The following is a 24,722-nucleotide window of genomic DNA, read 5'->3' on the forward strand; positions in this document are numbered from 1 at the left end:
TGTTTCGTTGGTAGGCCACAATATGCCTCGTAACAGAAATCGACCTAAAAATCTATTTATTTTTGCATTGTCTATTGCATCTGGTGGTTTTCTCTTTGGATCCTGGATACTCATTTCTTATATGGCTGGCAGTGGTGTGACTGGTATACAGCTATTATGTATAGTATAAATCTATACAATGTATAGTATAAATCTATACAAGACTGTCCAAAATGAACAGCTCTAGTGCCTGCATTGTATTCATACAAGAGGAATACTGTGTCTTCAGAGGTGAGTTAAGTTGACAAACCTCATAATTTACACAGCATGTGAAGTACGCCGGCATTTCTCCTTTACCGACCATTGCCTGCTGGAGATGTTTAGTAAAAATAAAATTGCAGGAGTATTTTCATGCTCAAACTTTTTTTGCCTTCTAAAAGTGGGGATTTGCTATTTTTTCTCTTGAAAGACCTCCTTTCAGCAAACGTTTTTTTCTATTTTTTTGTTGTTTTTCAAACTCTGTAAACTAAGAAGTTCCAGAGGAAAATTCTTTGCAATTTTGGAATTACTTTTGGTCAGCTTTCTTTTTGTTAATCATTTTTTCAGAGTAAAGGCGCAGTATAACTGTCTTTTTATCCAGGCCATTCCCTGATATTATTTTCATAGACCCCTTCGGCAAAACCAACTTTTATGCACACATTTCCTCTGCATCAGGGTGGTGGTGCAAGCTTGGATCTCATATAAGAAATGATCTCAATAATTTGTGAGGTGTATTAACAGACTGAAGAAATTCACATTATTTCTCCTTATGGCTGTTATGAATATTGGGGAAATAATATCCATCCATTGGGGGGTCATGACATTTTGAGAAATGGAAATGTGATATATGATGTCGCCGGTAATGTCATTGATAATTTCAATTGTGATGTCATCTGTGACATGAAGTGTGCAGGTTTGAAAAGTGCATTAAGGGGAATTGCGATTGTGTAGCTCACCATAACTGGCAAACTCCAGTGCCTCTTTTTATTTTTTAGCCTGTAATTATAGCTTCCTTTCTATTGACATTTTAGACTTCAAATTATTTTTCACAAAAAACAGTATTTGTCTTCTGTGTGAAGAATCATAAATTCCATTTAACACATTTTCCTTGTTTTGTTGTGATACACGTTTGCATCTACCCAAAAGTACCACCTGGTCCCCATGGTTACAAGATTCAAGCTTACACTACTGATGAGGCCCAATAGGCAGAAACTGGTTGGTGGTTGCTTGTGATCCCTCCTAGAGAAGGCCTCTCCCCTTGGCAGTTCGGGTCGGTGAGTTCCCATGAGGAGCAGTGTCAGTACTGATTTGCATAAGGCGGGACTCTGTCTGCACTGTCATAGTGGGTGAAAAATGATGGACTGGAATAAGGCCCTGATCAATTACTAGTGCCCGACATTGATTTAGGAATGCCACCCATCACCTTCTTGTTTGTAAAGTATCAACAGGGCACAGGATATGGTGCACAGCATAATGTTTTCCCAAACCTTCTACTTAATCCCCTGTAAATTCTCCCTTTTCGACTAATCTACATAACATTTTTCAAATTTAATTTACAGACACTTAACGTGGCCAATGTTCTATGCAAAAGATGCTTTTCTCAAGGGTTTTTGCGTTGATCCAACTCTGTTGCATGCACACACATATACCTATATAACATTAAGACACAGAGCCAATAAGAAAGTAAGACAGAAAAGTGAATGTTAAAATTATAAAGAGAGAAATGAAAGAATAAAAGGTCAGGCAGCAGGGAGAGACAATGTAATAAAGAAGGAGGGGGAAGAACATGAGAGCCACAGGGAAGGAAGGAAAAGAAACCTACAAAGAGAAGGCAGCGGTGGTGAGAGAGAATACGAGAGTTAGAAAGTGAACGACAGAGAGAGACACAAGAGAAGCATATGAGAAGACAGAGTGGGAGAAAGAGGCAGAAGTAAGAAAACTAAACAGATACAACATTGTAATGAAGGAAAAGTGAGAAAGAAAAAGAGGTTAAAGAGCATAAAGAGAAACAGAGGGGAGGAAGAGGATCCTGAAAGGAGAGGGTCTTAGAACGCAAAAACTGGGGATAGACTGTGAGAGAGCAACGGAGACAATAAGACAACTAAAGAAGAAGCAGAAGAAAAATGAGAAAAGGTGAGAATGACAGACCGAGAGAGAATGCCTATTGCAGAGAATAGAAGAAACTGGAAAAGAAGAGAAAACCCAGGAGAAGGAGAATGATCCAGCGAAAGAGAGAAGAGAGGAGAGACAGACAGCGAGGGAGAGCAAGTGTGGCTCCTGGTACCTACCTGTAGGACCCGCAGGCTGCCTTATCCCCATCCACAAATATGAACTTCTGTGCCAGGGCGCCTTTGAACTTGGTGGAACCGCGGGTGTGGAATTCCGTCCCTCCGATGCTCTGAACTCGGAGGTTCTACAACAAGCACAAGATAAAAAGAGGAGCTGTAAGAAGAGAGAGCTTTCTGGGGTGGCAGCCACAGCCTTCAACCTAAAATGACAAACATTTCACCAGTCGAGAGATATGATTCACTATTGTTTTTTGTCACTCAGTCAAAAAGCTGTATTATCGGTTAAAAACAATAAAAGCGAAAAATACATAATTACATAAGACAACCAATTGATCACCAATGAGCAGCAATACAAAGCGTACATGATTAAACAATACACCTAGAACAATAAATAGTATTTAAAATAATAAAAACAGATAAAAACAGGCCACTCAAAGTGGTATTGAAATTCCCTAGTAAATGCAGAAGGGTACTGACAGTTAAACAGTTAGTGCAGCTTTCTCCTTAAGTTTGGCTCCTCTAGAGCACCACATAGAGAACAAGAATCTGGAGGTCGCAAACACAGTCAACGGGGTAGAGTCATATTTCAGCAAAAACTGTTGTTTTTTACTGACAGGCTCTCACTCCAGACCAACATGAATATCAAAACAGTATTTCCTTTTTATTGGATTTCATACAATGCTTGCAAAAAGAAAAAACACACATTATTAAATTACTCCGTCGTAAAAATCTTCATTGATTAAATACTTGAACAATTCATAAAGTACTGTTCCAATTTAAAACACAGCTACTTGATTCAACTGTCCTACATTTGACAGCTTGTCCTCTCATATTTCTGACCATTCAACATGGCCAGCCATTATGTAAAATTCAACTGCGAAGCAAATCTTCTTCATTTTCTTTTATAAAATCCATCCCTTATTGCATTCAAAAATGTATATTTATGAACCCTGCACAATGGACGGCGTTCGGCTGCTGACTTCGACATATCGAACATAGGATGTAACGATTTCAAACTCTTCGATAATTTTTGGAATCACCCGGCATCATCCTAATATATGTGATAACTATTCTTCGGACATATTTTCTGTAGTAGCTGACAAGTACGGCTGTACTGGAACAGCTACCTTATGCAAACTCTCTGCACCGGATTGCCTAACAGCTCGGCTCGCTTTATAAGACATTATCCACTACATAGAGCTTCAGACACACTTCTACATCCGGTCTCATAGGTTCCTTTCAGGGGCGGCTGGTGACATTTGAAAGTGGTGAGCGTAAAATGATTGGTATACTGCACCGTTGCGAGCGAGCGTAGCGAGCGAGCCCGAACCACCATAAGGGGGGGGTTCGTTGCGATTCTCTTCCCGTGAAAATTTTGAAAAAAGAGAAGAAAAATGGTGCATTTTCAAGCAAATTTGAGAAAGCAGGAAGGTTAATAAAGCAATTGTGAAAGTGCCTCTGTGAACTGTCACTTTTCTCTTTACCTATCTCTCCCAGAATTCACCACCTTCACCTGTTAGTGGCTGCAAGCTGCTCTATCGGCGTCACTCTCTTCCAGTGACACTCTCACTTTCCCATCATCTAAGTATCTCTTCCTACCTTATCTCTTTCGCTATCTCAGCATCTCCCCCCCCTCTGTCACTGGCTGGGTGCTGCTGACACTGCCCGGTGACTGTCTCTTGCTGCCCCTTCCATTGTCTCGCAACCCCCATGCTCTCCTCTCTCCCTATCTTGCTTCCTCTTTCTATCTTGCTATCTCTTCCTATCTTGTTGCTGTCACATCCATCTTGCTTTCTATCCCTTCCTACATCTCAGTATCCCTTCCTCCCTCGTCTCTTTCTCTGTCTCTGCACCTCCATTCCCCCATCATAGCAAATGACAAGTAGTTACGACAGAGCACATCTCACACAAGAATCGGATGAATTATCTCTAGACTCTACTATAGCGCCTAATATGTACCGGTGATTGCAAGTGGTGGGCGCTTAGCGCTGACACTCTCTTAATGTCCGGCGTCCGGTCCGGGGCGTATTTCTCATCATCGGCCTTCACCCCCAGAGCAAGAGAGAAAAGTCAGTTAACTGGGGAATAGAAAGAGAAGGAAACAGTGACATAAGGGAACAAGGGTGCAGAAAGGAACGTGTGAGAGTAACGGAGCTGACCTAATGCCCATTGCTTTTATCATTACAAAACAATAGCAGAATGGTTTCAAAAGACCACGTTTGTGACTACAGAGCCGCAGTATGCATTTTGTTTTCCAATGCACGCACCCAAGAAGCAGGTATTTCAGTACCTCCAGGAATAGTGTGCTTTTCCACCCCGGGAAAACATGGTTGTTCAAAGAGCGAGGAGGCAACAAAAGTAGGGCTTCACTGGCAAACACTGTAATGTGGCGCTAATGTGTTTAGGTGTGAATAAATCAATATGGCCACCTTGCTTAAGTTAGTTATTTTTCATATTTTGAATATTTTATTTCTCTCTACCCTGAGGCTGCACTTAGAAATTGAAAAATGTCAGCAAAAGACTACGTTTCCAGCAAGTGTTTTTCTTTTTTGGATCCATTTCACAAGGAAGCAAATAAACCAAAGGAGGAAAGAGAAGGTAATACCTGTTTCTTTAAGTCTCGACCGGTTTTTACGACCGGTTTTTACTACATGAGGAGGAGCGAGACAGAGAGGGAAGAGGGGGAACAAAGGAGGGGGGAGGCAGCTGCCAACAGCGGGAGAACTGGACTCAAGCAGTGACTTACGACAGAGCACATCTCACAATCGGTTGAACATCATGAACTATCTATCTATAGCGCCTAGTGAGACCTAATGCCCATTGCTTATATCATTAAAAAACGAAAGCAGGATGGTTTAAAAAGACCACGTTTGTGACTACGGAGCCGCGCGCAGTATGCATTTTATTTTCCAATGCACGCAAAAATATTCTTCAAAGAGCGAGGAAGCAGTGGCAAGGGGGGGCTGCGAGGGAGGGGTGACGCGGGGGGGGGGTCGCACGGGAGAATACAATTAAAATTAAGACGAAAACTTATCTGACCGCCTCTGCTCCTGGTCCGCGTTGGCGCCTCTGCCCTCTTCAAACAGGAACAGCACATCAGCACTGGAGTGGCAACCCCTCAGCCAATCCTGGCGCTGCTGCAGCGCCAAGAGTGGCTGAGGGCACAGCTTACTCTTGGCCCGCCGCCTGCCCATTAGGAGACCGAGGGGCTCCAAATGGGCATGCGCAAGTCCGTGAAAACACAAGTGCGCATGACTGGGCACGGGCTAAAAATTAGCTCACCTTGCCGACTCATGCGCACTTGTGCTGCAGTGCTGCCTGTCCCTGGCTGGTCTGACAATGCATGTCAGTCAACATGACGCTGGACCGCCCACGGTCCGACGTCATGCTGACTGACATGCATTGTCAGTTCTCCCTCGGCGTCTCTGAACTTAAGTAAACTAAGTTCAGAGACGTCGAGGGAGCTGCGGGCGCGGGCGGGGGGATGGGGGGGTGGGGGGCAACGCCCCCAATGGACGCACCGCCACTGGTTCCTTTACATTGTGGAATCATGAAATTGTAACTTGTGGCTTTTCCTGACAAAGGCACTTTCGTGCCGAATCGCGCATAGATACTATACAGCTTTCAGCCACTGAGTGTTATTGTAATGCTCCAACATTTGCACAGAAGTTGTCCCTCAGCCATCGATCATGGCATCATGAATATATAGATAAATAAGATTTTAAAAATGAAATATATTTTGTAAATGAGAAAAGAACAGATTATTTCTTGTTTTTTGTAACTGTATATTGTCTTTGTATGTTTTGTTCTGAGAGCTTAGCATGGAGTTTGAGTGATTGTCTGATATGAAAGGAATATGCATGTGGACATTTTACTATCAATATTTATTGGATCGCTTTAATAAAATTAATTTTTGTAGTGGTTCATAATATGTTGTTCTTGTCCTCTTTATGCTCAGGTTATGTATTATTGTTATGTATGTGATCAATTTTGAGTTGCCCTAGGTATTTGCAATCACCCTGCACAATTGACTCAACCATTTCAAAATTTGATGGGGTGGGCGTAAAAGATTTGTGATGATGCACTGATAAAGAAGAATATATCACACCAAAATGTCTCTAATTGTGACAGGCCCAAGCCATATGAATCTAGGCTGTTACTGTCATTACGGCACCTCGGTGATTGCTTGAAATAAGATTATTGAAGTTATGGGCTAAAGCTGGTGTATGGTAAAGCATCCACTTGGCATAGAACTGCATCCTTTGCAAATGTTCTCCTCTTATGCATGAAACACTAAATCCACACACTTCAAGCAACATTTTGCATGTAATACTAATCCCAGTGTCGTTCTGCCATTTTTGGAAAATCAAATACAGTAATGAGACAACTGTTAAATATCTATACCATTCACCAATCCCTTTAAACTGCTTATTTTGAGCAAGCAATTTACCTGCCCTATCAGCTGCTATTGAAATTCCACCCAAAGTTAAAGACTTGATGATGCTTGGGAATTTGCTTTATCAATTCTCGGCTCAATAAAATCCCAAGGAATCAACTGTACTTCTGAAAATAAACATTTTAAATAAATTATATTATACTTCGCCCATGCTTTCACCCAAGATTGTGATACAGATGGGAAAAGTTATGCAGTCATATAATATGAAAATGGCATGAACTTGAGGAATTTTCAGACTGGAGTATAGGCATTTTTGATTATCTCCATCAGGGTCTTAAATCTTACCAATTTGAGATTCCTAGGAATTGAGATAAATGCAGGAGGGTTACTTTGAAAACTGGTATCTAAAGTTACTGCTGACAAACTTATCAAAATAATGGTCAAAGTTAGGAAATGTAAACTGAGTTTAATAGGAGGCAAGTGCTGCAGAGTAATAAATGTGTAGATGGGGATACCTAATGAGCCTTGCTTCATTGGTAAATAAAGGTGAATGCGTCTAAGTCTTTTTTGGACCGAATAATAAAACACGAGGTCATAGTTTCAACCTTTTAAAAAACTTTGAGTGCAAGCGGAACAGGTAGTGCTGCTGCAATCAAAAACAGTAAAAAAAAAAGAAAGAAAAGGGAGAGTAACAACCTTTCAACCACTGCTACTCCTCTTGGAATGGAAACTGGAAGGGTCTTACACCTTCCAATAACGCTTCCAATCTTAATCCGAAAAGGACAAAAATTGTTGTTTTATAATTTATCGAGTTTCTCTCTTACCTAATACCTTTTGTGTCTATCTATTGGGCGTGGAGAAAGCTCTGAAACTTTATAAGAGATGCTGAAAACAGCATTACTCATTTTATTTATTTATTTGAAAAGTTTTATAAAGCCTGAACATGACCCATACGGGTATCAGAGCGCTGTACAAAGTGGCGCAAGTATGAGTACAACAATAAAATGGAACAAATGAGGTAACTTAACCAAGGTCAAAGGGTGGAACACACAAGTGGCATAAGTATGAGTACAACAACAAAATGGAACAAATGAGATAACCTAACAACCAAAAGAACAAAGGGGGGAACACACAAGGTCAAAGGGGGGCATGGGGAATCATACAATCTAGTGGGACCTGTAAGGTTTCAGCTGATCAAAGTGGATCAAAAGGACAAGTCAGAAGAAAGATAAACCCAATTGAAACAAAATGGTAAAAAGAGTATCCAGACTGGAGAAAGAAGTAGATTGAGAAGATATCAATATTGAGAAGATACCCCTGATTTATTTGTGTAGCCCTCATATACACGTATAAAAAAAAGATAAAACATATGTTGCCATTGTGGTTGCTTTACTTTACTTACTTTATCAGGGGCGGCTCCTCCATGTGGGCGGAGGAGCGTCGCCCTACTGCTTTCTCGCAGTGCGAGAAGCAGAAACATAAAATGGTATTATAAATACCATTTTATGTTTCTGCTTCTCGCACTGCGAGAAAGCAGAAGGGTTTGGTTGGGGGCGGGCAGATGGGCAGTCCTGCTGCAGGGCAGGGGAGGAGTGGCTTGCCCACTGTTGTAGGCGCTGACTGGTCAGCCCTAGGGCCGACCAAACCAGTCATACGCATTCCTCCCCATAGACGCCTGTGTGGTCGGCGTACCAGCCAATCATAACGCTGCCATTGTGATTGGCTTAGGGGAGGAGAGGGAGACTGCTTGCTTTCTGGGACTCGGAGGGACGGGACCGGACCGGGCAAGCGAAGGTAAGTTGAATTTTTTTTAATTTTTATTAACCCGCCCGCGCGAACCCCTCTCTGCGTGAGCCCCCACCCACAAGTCATGACAGCCGCGACTGTGCTTTATGTGGTCCTGAGGCCCTTTCAAAGTGAGGATACATAAAAGTGCTAAAAATGAAGCATTAGTTGGAAGGGAACATGTAAATTAAGAGAATACAATGCTATGTGTTTTTTGTTTTTATAGTGCTTCTGCCACCCTATTCCAACTCAAAGCATTCTGGGGGAACAGAAAAATAGAGTGGGAACAGGATGGTCATTTTTGTTAGCTGTTTGTTAGCAGGGTGAAAGTGAAGAGGGAAAGAGGAACAGGGTGGTTTGTCATGTTGGTGTGTTTGTTTCTAGAAGCTTCCCCAGCTCCCTTACCAGTTACAGAAATAAACTCTGCAGTGAACATGCGGGCTGCTTGTGAGACATTAGTATCACCATGTGCACTACAATGAATGCTGATTGGCCACGAACTATCCCTATGGACGGGGGCAGCTGCATTTACAGCAAATGTAAACACAAGCCACCCGTGTGAGAGGTATTACACCTTTGTTAATAGTGCCTCACACTAGCAGTACTCTGACTGACCATGTGGGCGGCAGTGGTTGTAACGGTGGTCGAATGGTGTTTAGTGATGGTGGAAATTAAGGTGGTGATAGTATGTCTCACATTCGATCCTTACAAAACAATTCTAAAACTACTATAGTAAAAATAAGGATGCTGCCTTTGTAAAATACACAAGATAGATAAATAATAGAATGTGTAGTGATTGAAGGTACTTTTCATATTTAAAATAATCCTGTATGCTTTGCAAAGCAAGTACTTCCTAGGGGATGGAATGATACACCAAACAGCAAATAGCAAATATGTATATTTTAAAGAACTAGTAACATTATGTCTTATATACAGCTGTGCTATCAAGCCAGGCCTGCAGACAGCCTGAGCTCCCATGTTATGTGCTGGATTAAGATTTTGATAATTTCTACTGTCAGTGAAAAAGGGGAATACACCTTCGTGATTCCAAGAATCTATTTTCTACCACTAAGGGAAGGATTGCAATTTTATGCCCACACATTATTATGGGAATGATACATTATAATATAAAAGCATCGACAGAACTTTATATGCAATAATGCATTAGTGTGTTTTACTAATCTGGAACCCTGGTCGTCAAGGAGGGCATTAATAATCTGTTATCTAGCCGCGTTTATCCACAAAAACATGATTAAACCATAATCTTGCCTGAATCAAACCGCCCTTTGGGCCAATCCTAGGAAAGGATCCTTGGTGCTCATTCCCTGAAAATAGCCTGCGTGGAAGTTCTCAATAGCAAATAAGGGAACAAAGTCATAGTGAGAACATGACGTGTCCGAGGCATAACAATGTGATCAAGTAGGAGAACCGCCTCTAGAAATGTTACTAGGTCGCAGCTTTTCCACTGTGCCATGCCTAGGAAGTGTGCCATGGGTCCTCCAGCAGGATAACATGCAACATGCACTGGGTTTTAATCAAGGTTTCTTATGACTTAATCACTACCAGTGTTTAGCCTGATTAGAAGCACTACCAATCTATACAAAAAAGAGGAGCAGAGGACTATGCTGAAACTGTAATTGCCCAAGAGCGCACACTTTGGTCAGATGGAGGCCAGCAATGTAAACCATGTTTATTGGTTTGACAGTTTCCATCTTGAACACTAAGCCACGAATGGGGTGAAGAAGGCTCCGGTGGGGAGATGTCTCTACAGCGCTCCGAAGGAACATCGCACTTTGTTGGAGCTCAGGCCCAGATTATTGCTAAGGGTGTTACCAGCATATTTTGGTAAAGTCAGGATCAGGTCTTGAGTCCTCTAGTGCTGCAAACAAATCTACCCATAGGGCTGCATCTAATGGTGGGGTTGGGGTGGTGGTGCCTACCCGTCAAGGTGAACTGGAACCTTATTGGGGGTACACTCCAAGAAATGTTTTTAAAGCACTCACACCCTTACCTGAGCCTGTTTCTAAGCAACATGTTTGAAGGTAAGCAGTCAATGGCACAAGAAGATGGTGCTGCATTTTCGAAAGATCCTCGGGCAGTAGACGGTTCGTGAGCAGTATCCAAGGCGGATACAGTTACTTAGCAATGGCGTTCCAATACTCTTCACTCTCCAGAAGAAACATTACCAAATAGGATGGATTCAAGTGTGAGATTTACACAGTGCTCACACAAGGTCCAGAATCTAACAAATCTAACTATTACTCATAACACATCTTGATGTCATGAAGGTCAAGTTGTACACCAATGTACCATCAATTAGTGTTGTGGAACACATCATGTCACATGCAAATGCTCATTACACACTGATGACACTTTGCACTCCAAATTACATCATATGTCCACTGCCTAAAAAGTTACATGACAGCTGTACATATGTACGTTAGCTATGTATCACATTTAGCAGATAAAATTCCCTCAAAACATTGAGGTCCAGTGTGGATGCTGTCGACCTTGGTGTGGTGTGGATGCCTGTCACCTCGGTGTGGATGTCGGCCACCTCGGTATGGACAGCAGCAACATCCTGGTATGTGTCTCTCTGCAGCTCCTCCATTTCTCAGATTTCGGTCAATAGTCACACGCAGACTCAGTGTTTGTTCAGATCGAAGTTAAAAAGACCAGTGACTTCATTTAAAGAATTGTAGGGAATGAATATCCAAAAATGCATTCCACGACTCATATCATTCGCCCCCCTCATGATGTACTTATTTTATGCCCTACCTCTGCTGCCAGCATCAATGAGGTCCTCGGCCACAACCCAGGACGTACCTTTAGGCCCATGAGAAGATGTTTCCAAGGACCAATGCTCTATGGTATGAGTTGTGGTTCTACTACCAGCAATACCTTATTCTACTTTGCATCACTTAAGTGTGCTGGACACTAGCATTGGACTATAACGGTAACTTACCCATTTTAAGATCTTTTATATGTTACACAACATTTACTGAGGGCCTCTACAGCAGGTAACAGGGTGTCCTTCGGTTCCTGTTCATTTTCACAAGTTCAATCAAGCACTGGCTTGTTGCAACTATTGAAGAGTGCGTGCAAAGGAGAGAATGTCTGTGTGAGATCAAAGAAGCATTGCTATAGGCAGGCAGTGCGGGCTACAGGCTCCAGATGCGAACTTTCTGTCAGTACTTTACGTATCACAAGGAGAATGCAATGTATTTTTAGGTGAGCAAACATACATGGCAAGTCTAGCCATGAATATTATTGGTAGGCGGTCCTGAGCATGGTGGATGGCAGAGCACACAAAAAATATATTTGTTGTACCGTAAAGGCTTTCTTCGGGTCACGCAACATAGCACCCCCTTGTTGAATTATGCTGGGAGGAAGCCTAACCTAACCTAAACAGATCGACAGACTAGTGATGGTGCAGACTACGTATAACTCTGCATACTAACACTGCTTTTGAGGAACACCTCCCATGCAAAACAAGCATTGGTAATGCCAATAAGATTCACTGCTGAAACATGTTAGTCAATCTTTTGCCTTTTCCAATGCTTTTTATGAAACTAAACAGAATTGACAACAAAAAAAAGAAGATAAATGCCTGTTGTAGTTCAGCATCTGCCGTTACAATAAAGAGAGTATAAGAAAAGAAGGCAAAAGGCGGCCCCAGTGCGATGATGCATTCATGACATGGTGGTTTTCGAACAGTAAACTAAAATGACTAAAGTAACTTCAATTTAATATATGTGTGTGTATGTATATATATATATATTCACTGAAAAAACCATAGGTTTCACACATGTTATAGTTAGCGGAAATTTTACTGATAAAAAACCAGTGAAATTGCCCCGTTATAGTTAGTGCTGGCAACTATAACTCACGCGACCGCAATCCTCTGCTGATGCTAATACTGTATTTAGACACTTATTTGCCCATGTCTTCTTCCATACATTTTTAGCTATACATATATTACAAATATTTTTTTTTCATAAAGACACATATGTCATCAGCAGAAGATTGCGGTCGCGTGAGTTATAGTTGCCAGCACTAACTATAACGGGGCAATTTCACTGGTTTTTTATCAGTAAAATTTCCGCTAACTATAACATGTGTGAAACCTATGGTTTTTTCAGTGAATTTGCAAGGTTTTTTAAATGCTAATTCCTAACTATAACGTGTGTGAAACCTATGGTTTTTTCAGTGAATTTGTACGGTTTTTTAAATGCTAAGTTACTTTACGCCATTCGAGGCGTGCGCGCCCACTTAACGCAGTTCGTTCCATGCACGGTTTTTATCAACTTTAATAAGCCCTGTACATTTGGTGGCCTTCGGCCACCAAAAGCACAGGGGGTGGGGTCAATGTGGATAGTGTTTTTTTTATTTCGATTTTATAATTTCATGTTGCCAAAATTTAGTTTTTTTTACCTATTAATAAGCCCTGTACATTTGGTGGCCTACGGCCACCAAAAGCACAGGGGGTGGGGTAAGTGTGGATAGTGTTTTTTTTTTATTTTTTTTTTTACCGTACGCTTACGGTAAGCGTACGGTAAGCGTACTCGGCGAAATTGCCGAAAAAAAAATAAAACCGTTTTTGCTCTTGGGGGATGTTTGGGGACTCCCTCAACATGACTATGTGGGAGGGAGTTGTCAAAACAGCCCCGTAACATGTTTTTGGGCAACATGTTTGATAAACAACACTCAGTGCGAGAGACAAAATGGCGGACGCCGCTTCCTGGTTTCGGCCGATTCGAATGTTTACTAAGATCTAAGAGCCAATCAGAATCGCGCTCGCGCACGCCACCGTACGCTTACGGTAAGCGTACGGTAAGCGTACCGTAAGCGGGCTCAGATATATATATTGATTTAAAGGCTATTTTCTCAGAATCTACTGAACAGATTTACACCAAACCTACAAAAGGCACTTCCTTGACCTAGGGACTACCTCTCTGCCAAATTTCTAGTAATTCTGTTCAGCCGTTCGGGCTGTAGCTCGTTCTAAAGGTCCTATGGAAAAATGCATGGGAAAAACGCGTTTTGGGACCCCCCTTTTATCTCAGCCCCCGCTTGACGAATCCCCCCGAGACTTTCAGGGTAGGAGCGGAGCGTAGCGCCCCACCTATTTTGAGAAATTCGCGAGGATTCATCGACCGGCGCCAAAGTTATTCAAAATAGAATGTTGAGGTTTTCCTATGGAAAAGGGGTCCTAACTATAACTACCTACTGGCGACCGCCAGTAGGTAATATATATATATATATATATATATATATATATATATATATATATATATATATATATATATATATATATATATATGAAAAAACCATAGGTTTCACACATGTTATAGTTAGCTGGACATTTTACTGATAAAAAACCAATGAAATTCCCCCGTTATAGTTACTGTAGGCAACTATAACTCACGCGACCGCAATCCTCTGCTGATGCTAATACTGTATTTAGACACTTATTTGCCCATGTCTTCTTCCATTAAATTTTAGCTATACATATATTACAAATATTTTTTTTTCATAAAGACACATATGTCATCAGCAGAGGATTACGGTCGCGTGAGTTATAGTTGCCTACAGTAACTATAACGGGGGAATTTCATTGGTTTTTTATCAGTAAAATGTCCAGCTAACTATAACGTGTGAAACCTATGGTTTTTTCAGTGAATTAGCAAGGTTTTTTAAATGCTAATTCCTAACTATAACGTGTGTGAAACCTATGGTTTTTTCAGTGAATTTGTACGTTTTTTTAAATGCTAATTTATTTATGTATTATTTTTTATATATTTATTTTACAATAAACTACGTATTAAAAATTATTATTTTTTTTTTTTTTGGTTTTCACCCTGCGAATTTTTTTTTTGTAAAAAAAAATTTTTTTTTTGTGTTTTTCAGGGTGCGCGCACTGTGCGCGCACCCCCGCGATTTTACAAAAAAAAAATTTTTTTTTTTTGCCTTCGGGGTCCTTCAGGGACTCCCTGACAAGGGCTAGGGGGTCAGGAACTCTCTACCCTGCCCCCTTTTCACGTTCGCCACCTTCCTTTTTCACTCTCGCACTGAAAACAAACAAAATGGCGGCCGACACTTCCTGATTTCGACCGATTCGAACGTTGACTAACATGTAACCACCAATCAGAATTACGCTCGCGCACGTTAGGGTGCTCGCACGGTGCTCGCACGGTGCGCGCACCCTGCGCGCATATATATATATATATGCTTTTAAATGCTATTTTCTCCGGAAATACTGAACAGATTTACACCAGACCTGCAAAAGGCACTTCCTTGACCTTATGGCTACCTCTCTGCCAAATTTCAAGTAATTCTGTTCAGCCGTTCGGGCTGTAGCTGTGTCTAAAGGTCCTATGGAAAAATGCATGGGGAAAACGCGTTTTGGGACCCCCCTTTTATCTCAGCCCCCGCTTGACGAATCCCCCCGAGACTTTCAGGGTAGGAGCGGAGCGTAGCGCCCCACCTATTTTGAAAAATTCGCGAGGATTCGTCGACTGGCGCCAAAGTTATTCAAAATAGAATGTTGCGGATTTCCTATGGAAAAGGGGTCCTAACTATAACTACCTACTGGCGACCGCCAGTAGGTAATATATATATATATATATACACACACACACGTGCAAATTGAAGTTACTGGTCCTACAGTGTTTTCTTCAATTAAAAATGGGATGGGGAGAGGCACAGGGAGCAATAGAAGAAAGAAGAGCAGTGGTGGGTTGAGGAACAAGTGAACACCGCCAACGAGTAGTGGTGAGCAGACAGAAGCTGAAGAACAGTGGAGGAGATGGGTGTGTGGGACTTAATTTAAAAAATAGCCAAGCTGGATGGGAATGTATGGGGAGCGCAAAAGATAAACTGGGCACATAGGGGAGCAAAACAGAGTACGGGGGAATGGGATGTGAAGGGGGAATCGATGCTCAGACAAGAGAGCAAGAAAATACATACACTCCCATGGTGATCTGAAAGCAACAAAAAACAAGCATTGGCAAAGTCAATCTTGTCTTCAGGGCCTATTGTTTTTACGCCATGCTGTGCAGCATGGCTAAATAAAGAAAGAAGCCAATGATGCAGCCAGCTGAATTTTTTTATACTCACAACACAATGCATGCGCGCGCCTACAGAATCACACTGGCGCTTTTTTCTTTTTATTCACAGATCAGAGTTGAATCGGTAATTTAAAAAAATATATATTACTAAAGCAAATAATAATACCAGCACCACTACTAATAACAATGATATCATTTAGAATAATAATGACAAATAAAGCTACAGATATAACTGGTACGATGCACTGTGCATTTGTTACTTTCCTAGAGCAGTAATAAGCGTAGCACAGTAAACACTATTTGGGTGTCTACTTGGAGCCATTTTTATTTGTTTTATGCAACACCTCAGACGTGCTGCTGATAGTCCCTTGGTGGCATTGATTGCAATGCTGCGTTTAATGGTGAAACCCACCAGAAATGAGGTTTGAAAACACAGCAGAGAGCACCTGTTTCCCTTGCACTGTGCTCTGATGTCCCGTGCACTCTGTGGCTCCACATACATGCAACAGGCGATGGGCTGTGAGTGAGTGAGTGCCTGCGTTGGTCAGTTGGTGTGGTGCAGTCGAAAAGAGCTCAAAGGAGAAAGGTTCCGCTGCTGCAATCACCATGACACTCCTCGGGGCGGCTAGGGGGCAGCCGAGTATATATATATATATACGCACACACACACATCCAGTGAGCTCACGGCGTGCTGCCTCCGAGGAGGAATCCGGGAAGAGGAGAGACTGCCGGCCGACGGATGAAGAGTCCGAAAGACAATTCGGTTTACACAGATATTATCGATGATCTCATTACTGATTGGAAGCTGCCACCGGTAGCGCGAGCCAGAGTGGAAAAATGTTTTGCAGAAGAAGTGAAACTGTGAATTAAATGAGTAAATAATTTTATGAGTGGGATAGCAATCCGTAAATGAGAAAAAAAACATAAAGCTGCCGTTTTTTTGTCTTTCTATTAGCTGATCTAACTTAGATCGGCAAATGAAAAGAAAACTGCACATACGGGTGTTTTTTTTCTGGGAGATTGTGGTGCGTGTGGGGGGAGGTTTGAAGCAATGGGAGGATAGAGAGAAGCACACGGTCGAGGCAAAGGAATAAGGAAGGGGGACAGAGAACCACACAGGTGAGAGTGACAGAGTGAAAGGGGTGGAAGCATACATGGGAGACAGCTGGAAAACACATGCACTCTTATGAAGTGCTCAGCTAAAAATTGAAAAAATAGTTCCTGGAGAGTGAGCACTTGTGGAAGAAAAGGTACGGCCAATGAGAGAGGTTGTAAAGAGGCTATACTCAACGGGAGGGACAAACACAAGCTGCAGGGGCTAAAACAAAGGGAGCAAACAGAACACAAGAAAATGGGAATGACAAAAGGCAAAGCCAATGGTAAGGCTGAGTACAATGCATTCCTCGATCAGCTTTTGGAATGTCCCCAATATGCCTTTCGCAACTAGACAGCTTTGATGTCTGGTAGGCTTCGACTAAAAAAGTGGTTCCCAGAAGAGGAGCATTCGATAGATACAGGTCATTCAATAAAAAGGATGGTAAAGAAGCTATGCTACCAGGCTAGGACAAACATAAGATGAGGAAGGAACACCACTGAATAACAAGTACGCATATGAGACTGACAAGAAAGCCAGCCAATGAGATGACTCAAAGCCAACTTCAATTATTGGTCTTTTACACAATAGGTATGCCATAAAAAACATGAAAGTGGTCCATAGAAAGACCTTCAAACAACATATTATTTTATAAATATCAAATTGCAAAGCTTTGCATGAGACAAACAACACTTATGGAATAAAGAGGGTTTCGTAGGTGTCCCTCGAGAGCAGAACCTATTTTTGCCCTCACCAGGGTTGGTCACTTGTGTTTTCATATACATCAGTTAGACAAGAAATGGTAGAACTTTGATGCCCCTTCATATGAGCTTACAAGACATTTTTTGCTCAAAAATATGTCGCTACTTGATATTAATGTTATGCCAGACGTATCAAGCAAAAACTATCTCCATCTAGGGCATCCATTTTGTAAATTGCTTTAACCGTTGGAAACTGAAAATGGCAACAGAAGAGGTGAGAGAGCAGTATTGTGTCTATTACAGCTGCATATGCGGAAAATAAACTTTGTTCTTTCTTTTACTTTCCACAACTATAAAAGTTAAATATTTTACTTTTGCCTTTTAGCTGATTTAACACATTGACGGACGGCATTCCCTGTCCACCTCAGATGTAATTTCCTGTTTCAGGCCCTGAAGACAGATCACAAAACGAAGCATGAAAAATACCTAAATATAAATTACATGGCAAGAGTTTTCAATTAATAAATCCACTAAACCTTAAAACATCAATAGTAAGGAAAAATTATAAATGTTTTTAAACGCATAATTATGTACCCTTTAACCCACTGACCTCATTTTAAGTAAAATAAATAACACTGACGCTATCATTTTTAATATTAGAGGCAAACGATGAAAACACACAACACGCCCTGCCCATATCAACATATTATCAACTCGCAGAGATTAAAGAGCTCCGTGTCTCCCAAAATCAAAAGTACATTTGACCTGTAGCTAAAGACGCCTGCCCCCTGCTGGCTGTGGGACTGCACCGCCTGCCTTATCTGGGCTGTAGCTCACTGAAGGCTGCCAGGCAGCGTGACTCAGGCTGCACCACACCCAGCCACTTGCACGTGGGAAACATGTTCACAGGTGACCGTGCAGCACTTATCACTCCCATTCAAGAGCCGCTGGAGGCTCTGTCTCGAATTGAAAAAAAACACATGGAATCCAAGATGGCGGCTTACATATAACCTGAGAGACCCAATACCGTTCTTAAACTACTGCCTTGGTTTCCCCCACATATTTTGGAAGGGTGGTGCAGTCTAAGGATGGCTTATAGGTTAGGGACCCGTGAGGGCGGGCGGATGCTAATGTTTTGTTAGCACCGGCACAGCAAAGGGCTTTCTCTTTGCGCTCCTGGTAATCTGCCTTCCTGTGCTCGTACCTTTTTCTATACGCATTTTTAGATTTGATGTGCAATTTGCTTACACCAAACATGGTGAACAAACTGTATTGTATGCATATTTTAAGGGTCTTTTGTTTAAACCAGGCTTCTCCAACAAGTAGCTCATGAGCTACCCGTAGCTCTCCGGTGTGCACACAGCATTCTAAATTAGAATATTTTGTTGGGTTGAATTGACATATATATCCCAAAATTGAAGGAATGTCTTTGTGATGAAAATGTGTGTGTTTTCAGATCTCTTAAACTGATGTTTTGGGTAAAATGGATTTCCAAAATATATTTAAAGCTTATATTTGAATGATAAATCATGTAATATTACGAATATTACCCTCGTGACTGGGGCCTTGCAACTATTACTGCCCAGTATTACCCATGTGGAGGAATTCCAAATTGAAAAAACCTTTTTACATTGGTGCTGGCATCTCTGCATGATGCACTGAGGAGATCACTGCTGGTAATCTTGCTTAGGGTCGCCACTAAAGTAGTCTTATCTTACGTGGTCACTATTAGAACACTAATAATATTAGTAGCTGGCAATGACTTTAGTTAAAAAAGGTTGGCTTCTTCGGCTCAGGAACTTTCCTCTTTTTTTTTTGCTTGAGATTTTGGCAATCACACCTTGGATCAGCCCCACAAGTACTTTAGTGTTGCCTTCTTTCTATTGGCTGTTTGGGTGAACATTTCCTCCTTCACTGAAAAGCACTCACTTTCATCAACTAGTTCATTCTTTATCTCATTCATGCACTGCAGACACAAAGCAGACCTTTATTAAATTATTTTGCACCGCAGAATGCATTCTTTCAATGCTTTGTACTTTTTTCAGCACTCGAGTGCAATCAAGAAAGCTATTGTCTTTGCCAATGCTTGTTAATAAGGCAGTGCATGGTACATTTGGGACTTTTGTGTTTGCCTCAGATTTTGGCCCGAGGAAAATGCTGAGGGGAATGTCTTTATTTAGCATGCTTTGCCAGAGGTCTCATGGGACACCGGGAATGCCGCCTTGGTGGAGGCCTGGATGCAGGATTCGGGAGGGTTGCATAGTGAATGGCAGTCCAAGCGGGTTGGCTGTGATTAAAGGATGGCCATACCAGGATGGGGCGAGAAGCGAGGAAGCCGGTACGCTCTGGTAGATGAGTGGACTTGTTGGCCTGTGGTAACATCGGAGCGCCAGTCGGTCTGAAGGAAGTGGACTTAACCTCTTCAGTGCCCATGACGAGATAGTCTCGTCATGGAGCACGGTTGCGCTGTGCCCATGACGAGACTATCTCGTCATGAACCCCACCCACTAGTGCAACGCCCGGCACAGGAGAGGGGAAAGGGCGTGGCACTGAAGGGGTTAAGTGAATGCAGCTATTCTCAGGGCCCACCCAACACATTCAATCAGCATTTCAATGATAATTGTTTTTATTTAGCACTTGATACCTCACTTCTGCCATTTCTAAGCACTGTAGGTGACAGGTGTTATTAACGAATTTAATTGCAGTCAATTTACTGACCTCGGATAGATGGAGGGTGAGTCGGCCTTGGCAGAACTGGAACTTCTGACCTGCAGTTCACTGCATATTTAGGTGGCGAGTTTTTAACTCACTGAGCCATTAAGACGTCCAAACTAACATGTGGATTGTATGGTGGAGCCCAAGCAAATCTGCATGGCCTACATTTTTAATTCACTAAATGATCCGAAGATAGACGCTAAACACTGTATCTGATGGAGACATCTAGCCACAGCTTCCTTACCTTTGAATTTCCCAGGTGGCGGACTGGATCCGGAAGATTTAGTGTGAGCAGTACCCCTGCAAGCTAGTAGGTGCCTTGTGTGGTGGAGGGCACATTCCACCTCAAGGCTGGGTCTATTTCTCCATTCAAAAGGTATTTTTTACCCCGTTTGCTGCCTTTTTTTTTTTTTTGCAGGTCACAAATTTCACCCACGCCTATACATGAGAACTACGTATGTCAAGAGTTGTTTGTCACCTATGAAACCTTTAGCAAATCCGGACCACATTCCTAAAGTAAGAAATATGAAACTAGTAAAACCAAGAAAGCAAAGTGTTGTTCGCTCAAAAGCTGCCTGTCTGGGTGTACCAAAAGAGGCAGCATGTCACGTGAAACATTTTAACGTCAATTCAGCATCAGCTGAAAAATATTTAATATTTTCTAAACAGGGCAAGTGTTTCCACTGGCGCGCGATCAACACATCCCTGAAAGCCAAAGCATACTGCGGTCTGCGATGGAATCTTCTGGCCCACTTGGAAAGTCATGTCTGGACTTCCGAAAGCGATGCGCATTATGGCAGATTCAACACCATACACATATCCGGGTCACGTTGCTTCTCTGCAGCAGTTATTATAGTGTGCATTCCTAAAACCAGGAGGATTGGACAGGCGACCAGGCTTTCGGGTGGGGGCGGGGAGTGCGAAGATGGTATCGGAGGTCAGACAAACGCTTTCTTCTGGCTGCCAGAATGTATCCTTTGATGAACAATGATCACCCTATTCACTTGGACTGTGTTACCTGCTTTTACTTGGACTGCATAGGTGTGCAAAGTGCTCTAAAGCCCTCATAAGGCAGTATGGTGGCGCTATTTAAAACAGCAAAACAAACCAACGTCAAACACGGGCCAGATCAACGGGCTTGGACCCATGTATGTGGGCATACATTGGAGCTCGAAGGTTAGGTTTTATTGTCATCAAGGCGCGTGGCGAAAGTTACATTTATTTACCTCGAAAGGGGTCATGCAGTTTTTAACGCTTTAGAGGCCGGATATAAGGATCGTGAGAGCGAGGCTGAACCGACTGAGCTAACTTACACACTATAGGTGGCTTTGAGCGTTTTCTTTGTGCAGTAGTAGGTGGCTAGCTTGTGGCAGTCGGGGCGAGTTGCCTTTTCTTTTAAAGAGGTGTGAATGTTAACTCTTAGAATAATACACATAACGAGTGGATAGCAGCAGCAGCTAAGGGAATTTGTCGAGGATGGAGTTAAGTGGGACAAAATGGAGACTCCTAAAATCTCACCATGATCCATCCCCAGGGAAGGCGCGTGCCAGATAGTTTCACCCTTTTGTAGTGTATTAAGTATAACGCTAGACTTTTAAATTCGTATATAACGCAGCAATTGCTGATTCGCTATAGCAAGAGCAGTTAATAATGTAAACATCCCCTCAAAGGCCAGGAGGCCGGAGCCCAGCACAGTAAATCAAATATGCTGTTGACTTCCAGTATTGTTTAGTAGGAATCCGCGTCCGACGTTTATGCGGCATTTCCCTAAGGAAACAAAACACGTCAGATAACTGTCGAAAAATGTCCTTTCCCGGACCACGTCCGCCCCGGAGGTTCTCACGCGTTTTTCCTGTTCCACAGAAAATGAAGACATGATTAAAGCAACCTCTACCGGTGGTGAGAGTGCGTAAACGCACACCCATCATCAGTGAGTTCGGAAGGCTGGTCCTACCGCCGCGTATGTGCTAAATCTGAATTATTCGCAGTGCATGATAATCGTACTTGGAAACACAAGCGCATTGTGACCCTGAGCACTGCAGCAACCGCTTCGATAATTCAAGCCTCTATGTCAGGTGTTTTTCATGTCTCTGTTCCCAGTAATTAATGTGTAAGTAATATATAAATAAGCCCCCGGGCACAAAGTTTGTCTAGGGAGCCGGAGCCCCGGGCTGCCGAATACAAAGGCTGGTTAGTTATTATTTGACCTGATGACGCTTTTTTTTCTTTAAACCGTACACTTCATCTGTCTATTTCACTCCTGCTGGGTCTTTTGCGTGCCAGCTTTCCCCGTTGTCAAGGTTTCCTTATTTTTCTCTCACTCATTCTTTCACCCTTTCTGAGGGGCAGACAGCCCTACCTCTCCGGCCTTTCTCTCTTGCTCTAGGTCAAAGTATGGTGTTGAAAAACAAGTTCCGTACCCGCCACCTGTTACCCCCGGTACAAATTAAGCACTGCCGTTCCATTGAAAACGTGTTGGCCTTCGAGGAAGGGCAGAGTGATGGTGAGTGGGTGAGGGCGGAGAGTGAACAGACTAAAAGCAGCCTGGCCATACAAGCGCCAAAAGCCACTCTCAGCCAGGGCCGGACTGGCCATAGCGGGCACCGGGCAATCCCCCGGTGCGCTGCACGGGTGGGGGCCGGTTTTGGGCCCCTGGGGGCCGTTTTTGTTACAGGGCCGTTTGTGCAGCATAGCTGCAAAACCGGCCCTGTAACAAAATCGTCCGAAATCCGGCTCTGGCTAAGAGCTTGGTGGAACACCAACCCCCCCTCCTCCGCGGGAGGGGGGAGTGGGGCCACCGAGCACTTTGCCAGGGCCGGTTTTGGTTCCCAGTCCGGCCCTGCTCTCAGCTCAGGGTCTGTGCACTGTGTAATCTACCACTGGAAGGAGCTGCAGCGAGGCCTTGCTGCACTTGAAAAACTATACTATACTATACCATATAGGATTTATAAAGCACATGGCGACCCGAAGGCATCGCAGCACTGGGTTCAAAGAGGTTGCACCATACAGAACAGGAAGGCATCTAGAGTCGGTTATTATTTAAAGGGCCAGGTATTAAAGGCTTTTCAAAAACAATGTTCTTTATCTGTTGCTCCAATAGCAAGAATAGCAAGCGGGAGAGAGTTCCAGAGCTTAGCTGCATTGAAGCTGACAGCATTCTAAGCACGGCTGCTTCAACAGAAGCGCCCCGGTGCGCAAAGCAAATGCAGAAACCACACCACTTCACGCAGGCAGCTAGGGTGCATCAAACAACCACGGGCCTCATTTATGAAAAGTGACGCATCACTGCGAGAAAACATCGTTGCGTCACTTGTTATTGCGCCCTCCTTGCGACACCAATGATGCTTCATATTAACAGTATGACGCATCATCTCGCAAGGAGTTACAGATACGTCAGTATTTCTGACGTATCTGTAGGCTCAAAAATGACGCATTGCTGGAGTGTGTCACAAAAGTGACGTAACTCCAGCAATGGGTCATTTACACATGGGCAAGTCCCATGTTAAATGTGCCTGCGTCAGTCTTACGCCTGCCTCGAGGCAGGCGTAAGATATTGATGCATTTGCGTCCTAGAAGTAGCGCCATGAAATCTCATAGATTTCACTGCATCACTTCTACGACCCTTTCTTGCGTTGGAACGCCACCCCTGCATACTTTATACCTGGCGCAGGTATAGTGTAGCGCGGGGATTTACAAAGTGACGCATCTACCTAGATGCGTCATTATGTAAATATGACGCAACATGGTGCATTTTTTACACCGCTGGTGCGTCACAAAAAGTGACGCACCGGCAGTGTAAAAGAGACGCAAAACCTCATAAATAAGGCCCCACGTTTTTAGCTCTCTTTTAAAAATGGCCACTGACTCAGCCCTGCACCACTTGGCCGTCTGGACGGTCCAGAGCTTGGCCCTAAGTACCGTGAAGGAGCTCCCTCGCTGACAGACCAGGGAGCATTAAGGAATCCACATTAAGCGGAGGTTGTTAGACCTCAACACTCATCTCTTGAATGGAAAGGGTCAATCTGTTCCTCATTTAGCGAGGGTCTGATCCAGCAAGTGCTCTAAAAGCCAACGTAAGAGCTTTACATTCAATACCCTTTACCACAGGGAGCCAATGCAGCTACTTCAGATAGGGGGAGGGGATATGCTGACAGAGAGGAATTCGCCGAATCAGTCTCGCAGCTGCATTCTGGATGATCTGAAGTCTGTGTGTCAAGCAAGCAGGCAGGCCAAGATCGAGGCTATTGGGTAGTCCAATCGAGAAGTTACCATAGAATGGTCTACAGTTTTATGGGTCTCTTCTGGGACTAAATGCAACAGCTTCTTTAAAGTTTTCAGTTTCAGAAAGAGGACAGACGTAATCTGTTTTATTGGCGCCGAAACGGAGAGGGCAGAGTCAAACATAACACCTAGATTCCTAGTAGAGCAGGTAGGCGTCGGGGGAGGGGAGTAAACGCTGCAAAGAACATAGCCAGACCTCCAAGGGTTAAACACTACATGATACAGGATAAAACAGGGCACTAGGAACAGCATGACCGACAGGGGGTAAACACAGCACTTTATACATTGCTGCACTGAAAAGTAAACATTGCGGTGTACTCAGGTCCAGCTACAAGAGTCAACCACTGAAAACACCACTGCCAGACCGACACTGCA

At 43.0% G+C, this 24,722-nt stretch overlaps 2 protein-coding genes across 2 annotated transcripts in view; one reads left to right on the top strand and one right to left on the bottom strand.

Annotated features, from left to right (window-relative positions):
• SLC5A10 (solute carrier family 5 member 10) overlaps nt 1-24,722 on the top strand; it is a 681,053-nt gene that overhangs the window by 259,502 nt on the left and 396,829 nt on the right. The window lies entirely within an intron of this gene.
• Nucleotides 1-24,722, bottom strand: part of SACK1G (scaffolding CK1 anchoring protein G) — a 167,326-nt gene that overhangs the window by 19,391 nt on the left and 123,213 nt on the right. Inside the window, exon 3 of the mRNA XM_085628992.1 lies at nt 2,307-2,431. Within this exon, the coding sequence (XP_085485118.1) occupies nt 2,307-2,431 (125 nt within the window). The remainder of the gene's footprint in view (nt 1-2,306; nt 2,432-24,722) is intronic.

Source organism: Triturus cristatus, chromosome 10, assembly GCF_964204655.1.
Source record: "Triturus cristatus chromosome 10, aTriCri1.1, whole genome shotgun sequence".
Lineage (NCBI taxonomy): Eukaryota > Metazoa > Chordata > Amphibia > Caudata > Salamandridae > Triturus > Triturus cristatus.